At 41.5% G+C, this 12,858-nt stretch overlaps 1 protein-coding gene across 2 annotated transcripts in view; it reads right to left on the bottom strand.

Annotated features, from left to right (window-relative positions):
* RPS6KA3 (ribosomal protein S6 kinase A3) overlaps positions 1-12,858 on the bottom strand; it is a 226,208-nt gene that overhangs the window by 106,074 nt on the left and 107,276 nt on the right. Inside the window, exon 1 of one of the 2 annotated variants that reach the window (XM_068270008.1) lies at positions 479-578. The exons of the other annotated variant lie outside the window; for it this stretch is intronic. Within the exon in view, the coding sequence (XP_068126109.1) occupies positions 479-517 (39 nt within the window). The 5' untranslated portion in view covers positions 518-578. Of the gene's footprint in view, positions 1-478; positions 579-12,858 lie in introns of those variants that run through there. 2 annotated transcript variants of the gene reach the window in all.

Genomic DNA, 12,858 nt, shown 5'->3' with positions numbered 1-12,858 from the left:
TTCTGCTTTACCTCTTAAAATCTAGATATATACCGGTAAGAGGAGAAAAAAATAGCTAGGAAAGCAGTTTCATACATCTAAATCAGTAATACAGTTCCCCATTTTACATGAAATATGTATGAGCTAACTTTCCGAACAGCTGACGTAACTTTAACACTGCTCGAGTCAGGTGCTACAGCTGAGGCAGCAGTACGGTAAGCTAAATTCTGACAGATGGCAAACGTGCATGACATGATTACACGCACACACAAAAAATATAATGCTGTGCAATTGTACCTTACATTATTAAAACTCTACACATCCAATTAACACACTTAGTTGCAAAAAGCAATGTAAAGTGACAAACTTCTGTCATGTGCTACAAGCGGCAGTGTGCTTTCATATCACAGCCCAGTCACAACACCCACACAACCTTGCAAACAGACAGAAGTGGGGCAGAGGAATGACAGTACAGCAGGGACATAAAACTTACGCTTACCCGAAAAGAACGTATCCGAAGACCCCAAAATTTCAACATGGCCACGAAACCATACTGTAAGGACTTTCCTGCACAGACATCTGACAAGTTAAAGAGGAAGGCCAAACCCCTGAAGCTCTTGCTGCTACCAGCTGTTCCGGCAATTAGAAAATTTCCTGTGAGGGGAGAGTCAGAGATTGCTAGCAAAGGAGTCCTGATCCTTTTCCTCTGACAAAGGAAAAAAAAATACTCCGCACACAAAACAGAGATTGCAGGACATGAGATATAAGCAGGAAGCAGGAATCCTGCAATGGCTGACAGCAGTATTCTCTCAGACGCTTTCTTTGTGCTTTTTCCAGGGATGTAACAGAGTACACACTGACTTGAGGTTGTAATTAAGAAAGCTACCATTCCAGAATCACTGCAAGCTGAATCACTACAGCACACTTCACATTTGGGTTCTAAACAAACGAAGTTTAAGAAAAAAAAAAATCTCTGCAGGAGTACAAGCGAGGCAGCAGGAGAGGAGTCCTGCTATCCTCTGATTTTGCTAGAAGTATTTATTTTAGTAGATGCCCTACAAACACCAGCCTGACAATTTAAACAAATGTGAGAGGATGTGGTATGAATGCAAAATCATTGAACTCCTATTATGCACTATTTTTATCGCAATAAGAGAGGGAATTTCTTTTAAGTCTTGTTAAGTGGACAGACTAAGTGAATGGTTTTATTCCTGCACAACAGCTACCACAAATTGCAGATCTGGACACAAACCAAATTCACAAATCAGACTACTGTTGGTAAAGGAAAGAACCCTGGGAGCAATTAAACTGCAGCTGGGGGCATTTAGAGCCCATGTGCCAGGGAGCGCAGGACTAATGCACCTTCTTAGATGCTTTGTCAAATCCGTTAAATTCGATGGATTTCACCCTGACCTGCAAAGATATCCACAGCTTGTTCATCAGAAAAAAAATGTAAAAGAATCAGACAAAATAATGTTAGCCAACATAGAATAATCGTTAATACCCCACAGCAGACGTGAAATGCTACAAGGAAACAACACAGTGTGTCCACTTATGCTTGATGGGCCTTTTTAAGCACCACTTCATTAGGGTACCAGATAGTGGAATTATCAGCAGTTTCCATGCTGATAGGTGTCGGTTTTCAAGTCCAAAGTCTTAGGAAGGGGCAGAACAGAGGGGGGGCTGGGTGTAAAGATCTTGTGGCCTCATTAGGCTAAGCTAGGCTTATCGGATACGAGGTAGTATCTGGTCAGAATAGAATGAATGACAGATCGCAAGGTTAGTGTTGGGCACCATGTAAAAGGTGCAAGTTAGGGATGGACATAGGAGAAGAATCACAAATAGGCTTTTGAAACCACCTAGATTTTGATGCGACTTGTCAAATCTCAGAAGCCAGGTCTTATTAAATATTACATCTGGTGCCTAATTTGAGTTCTATATTTTTCTCTGTTCTCAATGGCGGCGATGCCTAACAATTATAGTTGCTGCAAAAGTTTCCACAGTCAAACCTAACATTTTATTGCTATGGTCACTGGAGAGATCTACCCTCCCATACTGTCCTTTGGACCTTTATGGTGCTATTTGCTTTTACATTGAATATGGTTGTTACCAGGCACTGGAAGCAAAGCACAGGAATACAAGCTTGTTGGAAGAGTCCAGTATTTCTGCCTTCTATAGAAAGGGGTTTCTTGCTGCCTGTATCACTTGTCGTGATTCTACTACTTCCTGTATTAAAAGGAAGTAAAAAAAATCCTAACAGATTAAGACAAGATATTTATAAAAGCCCCAAAGAAGTTCTAATCTCCTATTTTTTTTTTTTTTTTATCTCTGGCGTTGTTGGGCTTAAATGTGGAAATACAAGAAGTAGTTAGGATAAGCATATTAGTGTGTGCACATTCCACATATATGAAAACATCAATTATACTTTTCAGAGTATAAAACTTAATCGTAAAAATCCTTTTCTGCATGCTTCCAGGATACTGGACTCAAAATGCTAGGAAAATTCCATTGGGGATGCAACAGAACTGCCCAGACTACATCACTGTTATTCTGCAGATCTGTATCCACTCTTTACAGAGGAACTGTAAGCAAGGACTGAACTTCATTCCAACCCATAGCTGATACCCAATTTTGCATGAGAAATATTTACCTTTTCTCAAATAGATTATTGGGGGTTCTGTATGGCTAATAGTGTAAAGAAACCCCTCCCACAGTGTGATGTCAGGTCCATGGTGCTGACAGTTTCCTGTCTGTGAACTTCGTTGTGGGAAATAACGGCTTTTTCCAACTGCCAAGCAAACTGTATCTCCCTCTGTCCATAGAACTCTCTAGAATGAACATTCCATACAGATCACCTGGCAGAAATAAAGAGGTCGCCACCACTGCTAAATTTCAGAATGTAAATCAGGGAGAGGAAAGATTTTACAATGAACACATACTGACTAAATCTATAAATGAATAGTGTAAAAAAATAAGCAGTTTGTTTTATTTGTTTATGTTATTTTCACTACAGTCCCTCTTTAACCACTTTCCCCCCACGTGTACCAATTTCTCCGTCCCTTTTTCCATCCTTTAACACCCAGGGACGGAGAAATCCGTACTTTGCGCACTCCCGCCGCTGTCCACGCTCCCGCTCGTAAACACGCCGCCCGCCGCTAGTAAACACGCCGCCGCCCGCTCGCCCGGAGATCAATGAACGGGAAAATACATTCCCGTTCGTTGATCTAAGCCCCGCAACGATCCGCTGCTCTCCGATGGGCAGCGCGATCATTGTGATCTTACCCAGCCTCCAAGTACTTCCTCCAAGCTTCCGGAAGGACGCTTGGAGGTCGCATTAAAACAAAAAGTTATTGTGGCCATCTTGTGGCCAAATAGTAAAACTACACCCTACACATTTTCACATACAAATAAATTACTTTTACACAAAAAATTAACTCATTACCTCCCACACTCCCAATTTTTTTTTTTTTTTTTTTTGTAATTAAAAAAAAATAAAAAAATGTACAATAAAAAAAATACATAAATAGTTACCTTAGGGACTGAACTTTTTAAATATTTATGTCAGGAGGGTACAACACTGTTACTTTATAAACTATGGGCTTGTAATTAGGGATGGACGCAAAACTGAAAAAAATGCACCTTTATTTCCAAATAAAATATTGGCGCCAAACATTGTGATAGGGACAATTTTATAACAGTTTTATAACCGGGACAAGGGGGCAAATACATTTCATGGGTTTTAATTACAGTAGCATGCATTAATTAAAAACTATAATGGCCGAAAACTGAAAAATAATTAATTTTTTCCCAGATTTTTCCTATTTTCCCATTAAAACACATTTAGAATAAAATAATTCTTGGCATAATGTCCCACCTAAAGAAAGCCTAATTAGTGGTGGAAAAAACAAGATATAGATCATTTAATTGTGATAAGTAATGATAAAGTTATAGACGAATTAATGGAAGGAGCGCTGAAAGGTGAAAATTGCTCTGGTGGTCAGGGGGTAAAACCCCTCAGTGGTGAAGTGGTTAAGTACCTGAAGATGCAACCTCAAAGATGGCTCCCACAATCCCTGGCCAGAGGAAGTTTGTCCAGGCTATAATTGTATAAGTTATAGATACGCTGATTAATATCAGTATGGAGTCAATTCCTAGCAACTGAAAGGTGACACTATCACATAAAAAAAAAAAAAAAAAAAAAAAGAGTAGGAAACTCTCAGGGCTCGTTTCCACTATCGCAAATTCGCATGCGTTTGCCGCATGCAAATTCGCATAGCCAATACAAGTGGATGGGACTGTTTCCACTTGTCAGGATTCCTTTGCGTTTTTTTGTGCAGAAAAAATCTGCCCGGCAGAGCCATCAGAATTCGCATACCACATTCCGCTATGCGAATCGCATACAATGCATTTAATAGGGAATTTGCATGTGGTATTGGTATGCGAATTTTCATGCGAATTCGCATACGATTTTGCATGGAATCAATGGAAAAGCACACAGGCACTGCCATGGTTAAATTCGCATACATAGTCATCCATGCGAAATCATATGCGAATTTGCACGAAAATTCGCATATAACCGCATGCGAAATTCGCATCCGCATGCAAATTTTTATTGCGGCGATTTCCACCGCAAAAGTGGAAATGGGCCCTAACTAACAAAGAAAAGAAAATGGTTTACTGGATACATGTTCTTGAAATTTGGTAAAGAGAGGGTAGGACAGGGACACTAGATTATCTCTATATATACAGAAATTGGAACTACTAAGGCATGTGTTTTTTTCAGGCTAGTTTCACACCAGGACGTTGCGTTTTAGGGGACGTTATGGTCGCATAACGTGCCCCTAACGCAACGCCTGGTGCTCTCTAAGGTGGACGTCAGAGTGAGCCGCTTTGTGCAGCTCACTCTGGCGTCCGTGATGCCGTGATGCGTACTCTTGTGCGCATGCGGCATCACGTGGTCCCGCCGGCCAATCGCTGCACAGAGCGGCCGCTCCAGGAAGTAAACACTGCACGTCACTGAGTGCAGTGAATATTAATTAGCCATGTGCCTGGCCGCTCTCCGCTCCTCCCCAACGTTACTGAGCATGTGCAAGCAGTCTAACGCGGCTCTGCCGCTTAGAAAGTACTGCATGCAGTACGTTGTCTGGTGGCGCAGCGTTACTGTGTAACGCAACGTGGGCACTGTGAACAGCCCATTGATTTTTCATTGCTGTGCGGTGGGGTGCGTTACAGGCTGCTCTAACGTGCGCCTGTAACGTCCCACTGTGAAACCAGCCTAAATATTAAAAGATGGGCAATAGGGATTTCAGCTTCTGCTTTGTTTGTGCTGGAGGGTTAGGGAGCGTTTACACTGCAGTACAATCATCGCATCGCACTGCATGCAAACTGCATCTCATGTAAGTCAATAGAATAGTTTCCATTGACGCGAATTTCCATTTGCAGTGCTATGTGGCTAAAATTATGAGTCCCATAGTGGTAGTATTGAGCCGTGCCGCATCGCACCGTGAACAGAACTACCTGCGCCCTGCTGAGATGATTGCAGTGCACCGCGGCTAGTGGAAATGAGCTGGCAGTATGCTTCTCTGATGTGGGAAGAAGCAAGAGTGCTCAGAAGGAAAACCCCACCTACACAGGGAGAACACATAACACTCAATGCAAATCCACTTGTGACCTGTGCTGCAGCTTGTAAATCATACGGCAAACATAAAAATAAAACAAACATACATTCCCCCATTTTGTCATCTTTTTCTTGTTTTCATTAGAACTATCATCCATGGAGCAGTTTCAAATCCTATATTACCCATTTTCTATCTGAGAGGCTCACTCTTCAGTTTTATATATGTGTGCGTGTGTGTGTTCGTTTTGATAGTCTCAGTTTTAAGAAAAACAGTCAAATAAATCAGAGAAACAGAAGGTGCCCACATTGCAAAACATTTCTTTCAAGTATGACATTCTACAGCACTAAGGGGTAGTAAAATGACAAAAGTCAAACAAATCATTGTGAACTGAAACTAAATGACATTACAAATTCTCTGTACTACTCTGTTCTGAAGGTATCCCTGTGATGGAAATATCTGCAAATACAAAAATAAAGCCATAAACAGAGTCAATTGTCTGGAGAGCGTTCTGGCAAGCAAGTAATAGATGCAGAGAGTAAAAGATAAAAGTAAAGGTGGGGTTGCTGGTAGTGGTTTTAGCCATACAGAACTTTTTTTGCTGGCGGTCTGTATACTTTCAGGTATCTACAGAAAGAAACACATTTCCAAGAAGGAATTTCTAAAGGACTGCTCCAGCTAAAAAGTTAGGGTGCGTACAGACATGCGACTATAGTCGTTTAAAACGATCGTTACCGACGGCATTGCCCGACGATCGTTCGTAAAAAGTGCACGAACGATCATTAAAACGACCGACCAACGAGATATGTCGTTGGTAAAGAACAATCCATTCTGCCAGATCTTTTCCAACGACCATCGTTCAAAAAGTAATGTCTGTACAACGATCGGTCGTTGATCGTTCGTTCTCAAAGCTTTGCACATGCTCAAACAGTTCTTTTTGACACTTGTGTTTGAAATCAGTTTATACATCATGTTGCGCACGCAACGCTCGTTCCAAGATCGTTCGTACACGAACGATGTTCAAAGTAGCCTTTCTTCAAACGATCATCGGCCAATACCTGCTTTAACATCGTTCGTCGTTCAGAACGAACGATCGTTATCGTATGTCTGTACGTACCCTTAGTTAAAATCTGACACAGCAAACAGGTTTTGGACTAGTCAATCTCCTCATGGTGAATTCTCAGGGTGTTCTTTGTTTGCAACAGCATTTCCTTAACAGCAGTTTAACCACTTCAGCCCTCAGTCGTTTTCACTTTATGCATCCGAGCAATGTTCACCTCCCATTCATTAGCCTATAACTTTATCACTACTTATTACAATGAACTGATCTATATCTTGTTTTTTCTGCCACCAATTAGGCTTTCTTTGGGTGGTACATTTTGCTAAGAGCAACTTTACTGTAAATGCACTTTAACAAGAAGAATAAGAAAAAAAACTGAAAAATTCATTCGTCAGTTTTCATCCATTATAGTTTTAAAAGAATACATGCCTCCATAATTAAAACTCACGTATTGCATTTGCCCATTTGTCCCGGTTATTACACCGTTTAAATTATGTCCCTATCACAATTTATGGCGACAATATTTTGTTTGGAAATAAAAGTGCATTTTTTCTGTTTTGCACCCATCACTATTTACAAGCTTATAACTAAAAAAAAAAAAAATAGAAATATTTCATCTTTACATTGATATTTAAAAAGTTTAGACACTTAAATATTTACATTTTTTTTTTTTATTAAACATTTTATTTGGGTATTTTTGGGAGGATGGGATGTAAACAGTAATTTTTTTTTTGTAAATAAGTGTAATTATTTTTTTTACATTTAGTTGTAGTTTTACTTTTTGTAAACAAGATGGCAGCCATGAGTTTGTTTACATGACGTCACTCTAAGCGTAACATGTACGCTTAGAGCGACGTAGTGGGACGCAGGAGTCAGAAAAAGCGAAGCTTCCGAGAGAAGCTGTCACTTTTTCTGCGGGGGAGAGGAATCAGTGATCGGGCACCATAGCCCGATTCATTGATTCCTGGGCTAACAATCCGCGGCTGGCAGCGTGCGTGCTCGCGATCGGCCGCCTGGACGTAGCTAGTACATCTAGGAGGCGAAAGTGGTTAATTGCCAAAATAGTAAGATACCAGCCAGCCTCCCTACTCACTTGCATGCTACGTTGTCAGTTAGGGCTGGTTCAGACGGACGTTTGCAGAGCGTTTACAGCCAGCGTTCAGGGCTTGGTGTTAAACGCTCCCATTCAAGTGAATGGGAGCGTTTGTACCGAGCTTTCAAGCGCGTTTACACAAACGCGGCGTTTGGGTCCCGATTTTCTCTGGCGTTCAAGGAGCCCCTGGAAGCTACATGTAGCTTTCAGGGGAGGTTAACCGCGACGGCTAATGTCCCCCTAGGGGAAGAAAAAACGCGACCGCATCCAAACGCACACGAACGCTGCTAAACGCGACGCCAACGAACGCAACGCCTCCAAACGTCCATCTGAACCAGCCCTTAGACTTAAAGTGAACCTCCAGACTAAAAATCTACTCAGCAGCACTGACAAGGCTTGGTGTTTCTTTAACAGATTCACAGCATCAGAACTTTGTTTTTCTTATAGAAGCCTCATTTTTAGCTGCATTTTTAGCTAAGCTACGCCCCATTAAAGAGAACTGCCCGGGCTTTTTTTTCCCCTAATGCTGTGCAAAGCATAATGGGATTTCCTATGTTATTCATGTTGCCTAGCAACTGGGAGGGGTGATCAGGACACAGGACAGTTGGAACTGTGTCTCATGCTCCCGGTCACCTTCTTTCAACCAAAAAGATGGCTGCCCCCATGAAATCACAAACCTTTTCCTGTTCTTTTAAAACAGGGTGGGTAAGAGATTATATTACCTATCTATTTTAATTAACATAACTAATGTAACTTAATGACAGTATGTTTGTTTAGGCTGGAGTTCCTCTTTAACAACTGCCGTTGAGGAAATGCTTTTGAAAACAAAAGAAAGCCCGGAAAATCATCCAATACAATTGATGATCTCTATTATAGCATCCCTTTTTTTTTTTTACTATAAAATCAATATTCCCTTTAAGGGGCTTGAACACAAAGGACCACACCAGTGAAAAAAACGTAGGCAGTTATAATCAGACAGAACGGACAGGTTTTTGACTAGTTCATTTCCTCATGGAGGATTCTCAGGGTTTTCTTTTGTTTTCAAAAGCATTTCCTCAACGGCAGTTGCCAAGTCTGACAACGTAGTGTGCAACGGGGTAGAGTGCATCCAGAGCACAGTTCCACCATGCCTTTAAATGTATTCCTTTCTAAAATACAGGTAGTCACCGACTTACGAACGGCATGGATTCAGTGTTTCCATGGGAACAAGCCAAAAAAAATCCAAATTGGACTTGTAGTTTTTAAGAAAATCAATTTTAAAAAATTTAAAGAAAAAATGGCTTTTAAACTTGTATAAGCAGGCACAGAGGGCAGAAGTGACACAGAGAGGGACACTAGAGGCACAGGGGAGCACACAGTAGGTACAGGGGATAGAGATGGCACGTTGTTCCGACTTAAGAACAGATTCAGGTTAAGAACGAACCTACAGTCCCCTATCTCGTTCGTTAACCGGGGACTACCTGTATATGTTTTTTCATTAAAATCACATATCACAAGATCCATGGGCAAGTAAAACAAAAAAAAACTAGCCCAATATTACTATATTTGTGTAAGTGGCAACTAAAATAAGATGCCATTTTATTCTAGCTTTGGGTTTGCTACTTTTCCCTTATAATAGATGCTCTTCGGTTAATATTATTAATATGCACAGCATCGGAAAACGAGCTGTAACGATCTCTCTGGCTTGCTGTCCACAGTTGAAATACACACAAGCATAACTCTTCTGTGTAGACAGCCCCGACAATTCAGCATTTGTAACAGGAAGTGAGGAGATTTATATAGACACATTACAAGATGCAGGATGCATAGGTTTCCTCCTTAAAATAAAACATGGCTCGATGTGCTCACTTAAGGGAAGAGTGTGCAGCATTGCATGCCGAATCAGCACCCTGGAAACCAGCCTATTTCTAGCTCCATCTTAATGGAATAAGCTGTAGTTTGCTGAACTTATAATGGCTTGCTATTGATTTCTGCATCTACAGCAAGTCACTTGCATCTGCCAGCAATAATGAATGCATTTTGAAGACAATTTCTAGCCCAAGCTTCCATATACCAGCAAACAGGAAACCAGCAAATACGGTAATGGTAACATACTAACATGCTGTGTTCTAATTCTACTACTTGCAGGTCTCCCATGGACGCTTTGATTCCAATGTTGTAATGTTCTCATGATTAATAAAGCAAGGAAGTAAATGCATTCATGTATGCAAACAATATGCACCTACATGTGCAATGTTTACAATGGACATTACCACAGGTCCACAGTAAAAAGAACATGAATACCCCAAAATCCCAATGGTTACAAACTGAGGCAGGAAAATTGAGCACATATAAGAAATGGACAAATCGGCGCTGCCATTAACTTTTATGTTAAATGTCAGCTATTGGAACCTAAATTTTTCATTAGATATCAAATTGGATATTCTATTTTTTTTTACATTTTTATAATCGTTTTGAGAATATTAGGTATTATTATTATTTAGCATTCATATAAATTTTGTTAATCATAGTTTTGAAATGTAATTCTAATTTTTTGTTGTTTTTACATTAGTTTTGAGAATTATAATTTTGTGGTGTCTAAGGCTAATTTCACACCAGGACGTTGCGTTAGAGGGGGCGTTAAGGTCGCATAATGTCCCCCTAACGGAACGCCTGGTGGTGCTGGATCTGGACGTCAGAGTGAGCCGCTTTGTGCAGCTCACTCTGGCGTCAGTGATGCCGTGATGCGCACTCTTGTGCGCATGCGGCATCACGTGGTCCCGCCGGCCAATCGCCGCACAGAGCGGCCGCTCCAGAAAGTAAACACTGCACGTCACAACGTGCAGTGCATATTAATTAGCCATGTGCCTGGCCGCTCTCCGCTCCTCCACAAGATTACTGAGCATGTGCAAGCAGTCTAACGCGGCTCAGCCGCGTCTAAAGTACTGCATGCAGTACTTTGTCTTGTGACGCAGCGTTACAATGTAACGCAACGTGGGCACTGTGAACAGCCCCATTGATTTTTCATTACTGTGCGGTGGGCTGCGTTACAGGCTGCTCTAACGTGCGCCTGTAACGTCCCACTGTGAAACCAGCCTTAGGGTTAGGCACCGGTAGAGGGAGGTCTTAGGGTTAGGCACCTCCAGGGGGGTCTTATGGTTAAGCATCGGTAGAGGGAGGGTTCTGTGTGAGAGTAGGGTTAGGTTTAGTAGTAGTAAAATATCAGTCATATTTTTTGGCTACATGTAAGACGTACACACAATTACACCTAAAATATATGGCTTTGGAATACCGTATTTTTCGGACTATAAGACGCTTCTGACCATAAGACACACCTGGGTTTAGAGGACAAAAACCGGGGAAAAATATATATACTAAACCTGGTGCATCCATGGTGAAGGGGCATTTTGTGAATTTTGTCCCCTTTGTACCTCATGCCCCATTGTACCTAGTGTCTCGCTGTGTCCTGCTCTGCCCCCTCGTGTCCTCCATGTGTCCGCATCTGTCGTCCTTGTGTTCTCCTCTATGCCTCTTTGTGCCTCCCTTATGTCCTTCTCTATGTCCCTTTGTGTCACCCTTGTGACCTACTCTATGCCCCTTTGGGTCCCCGTGTCCTCTTCTGCATGGGCACAGTACAGGGAGTCCACGACATTGCGGCGGGTTGGAGGTTCATAGTCAGGAACTCCCTGCATTTGGACTATAAAACGCAGTGACTTTTCCCCCTCACTTTTAGGGAAGAAACCGTGAGTCTTATAGTCCAAAAATACAGTACTTATAATCATCAAAAATCACTTTAGAAACAATTGCTAATTTTACGCCATGTTTCTTTGTAAACTGATATTTTATTGATTGGTAATATAGCACGAGAGGTGGTGTTGGCCCTGCTCCCTCCTCTAATGCCGGGTCTCCTTGTTCTAGGTGCTCCTAGGTAATCCAGAAAAAGGACTGAGAAGGGTTAGATGCCAAGGCCGGCCTGATGTGGCCCATGAGGCTAAAGTTTGACTCTTGCGGGTTAGAGCCAACTATATGCCATCAATTAGCAGGAGCGGGCAGAGGTGCAGCTATGCTACTCCTGCAGCAGTATCAGGTAGATAGAGCATCCTACCTATTTAAAGTCAAAGGTGTCTGCGTCCACCTGCGTCCGAGTGTGCTGCCTGACTGTAGAGTACATGTACACGACTGTGCACCTGCGCAGTATGGTGGGAGGCTGCATGGCACCAGTTAATGGAACAGGCTAAATTACTAGTAAATTAATAATTAACTTGGACAGGTAGTATGCATTTTCCAATATAAACAATGCCACCTGCTGTTCAGACTCATTACTAAGGATCTAAAGGTGCTAATTAAACAAAGCACTGACAGACACTCATACTTTCAAGCCTATACAGAAATTAGAATTTTGATGGCAGTGTTATATTCAAATGGAATATTCACAGCATATTTCAGCAGCTGCTGTGCCCCACCTTTAAAGACCATGAACATCATCTGACTATTTTGTAATCTGTCAGTGGAATTAATCTGGAGGATTTAGAAAGCACTAAATACATGTCAATAATCCAGATTATGTAATTTTACAGATATTATGCTATACAAAAAACAAATAGAGGTATTGGTTTACAATTCTTCAGGAAAACAATCCTAGTCAGATGAGGTCTACACATTGTGTTTTGCACAGACCGGTTTTTGTTCTGGTAGAGGCCGTTTCATTCACTGCAACAGAAGGCATGGACAGGTTTGTTGATGCCCTTCCAGGTCATTAAAAAAAGTGGTTTGTACTTTTTGAAAATTGACAAAATAAAAAGCAATTGTCTCGTGTATTATGTGAACGCTGTTGATAGGTCTGTGAGTAGAGCATGGTAAGTGTGATAAGATATTCTAATATGGCCTAGACTAGGGGTGCTCACTGCAGATCGATATCTACCGTTGGATCGCAAAGGACTTCTGGGTAAGTTACAAACGCCTGACTGACGCAAACCCTGCACTCTGCCTCAAATGCACCGCACTTAGAGGATAAAGCATTGTGTGGTACTGCTGATTACATGTTTTTCTGAACACTAAGCATGGTATTGTAAGCAGAATATTGTGACTAATTTGGTCATGCTCTATTTTGTTTGGCTTACAGAGGAGCACAT

Source organism: Hyperolius riggenbachi, chromosome 2 (genome assembly GCF_040937935.1).
Source record: "Hyperolius riggenbachi isolate aHypRig1 chromosome 2, aHypRig1.pri, whole genome shotgun sequence".
Classification (NCBI taxonomy): domain Eukaryota; kingdom Metazoa; phylum Chordata; class Amphibia; order Anura; family Hyperoliidae; genus Hyperolius; species Hyperolius riggenbachi.
This window is presented reverse-complemented; position numbering and strand designations above follow the sequence as displayed.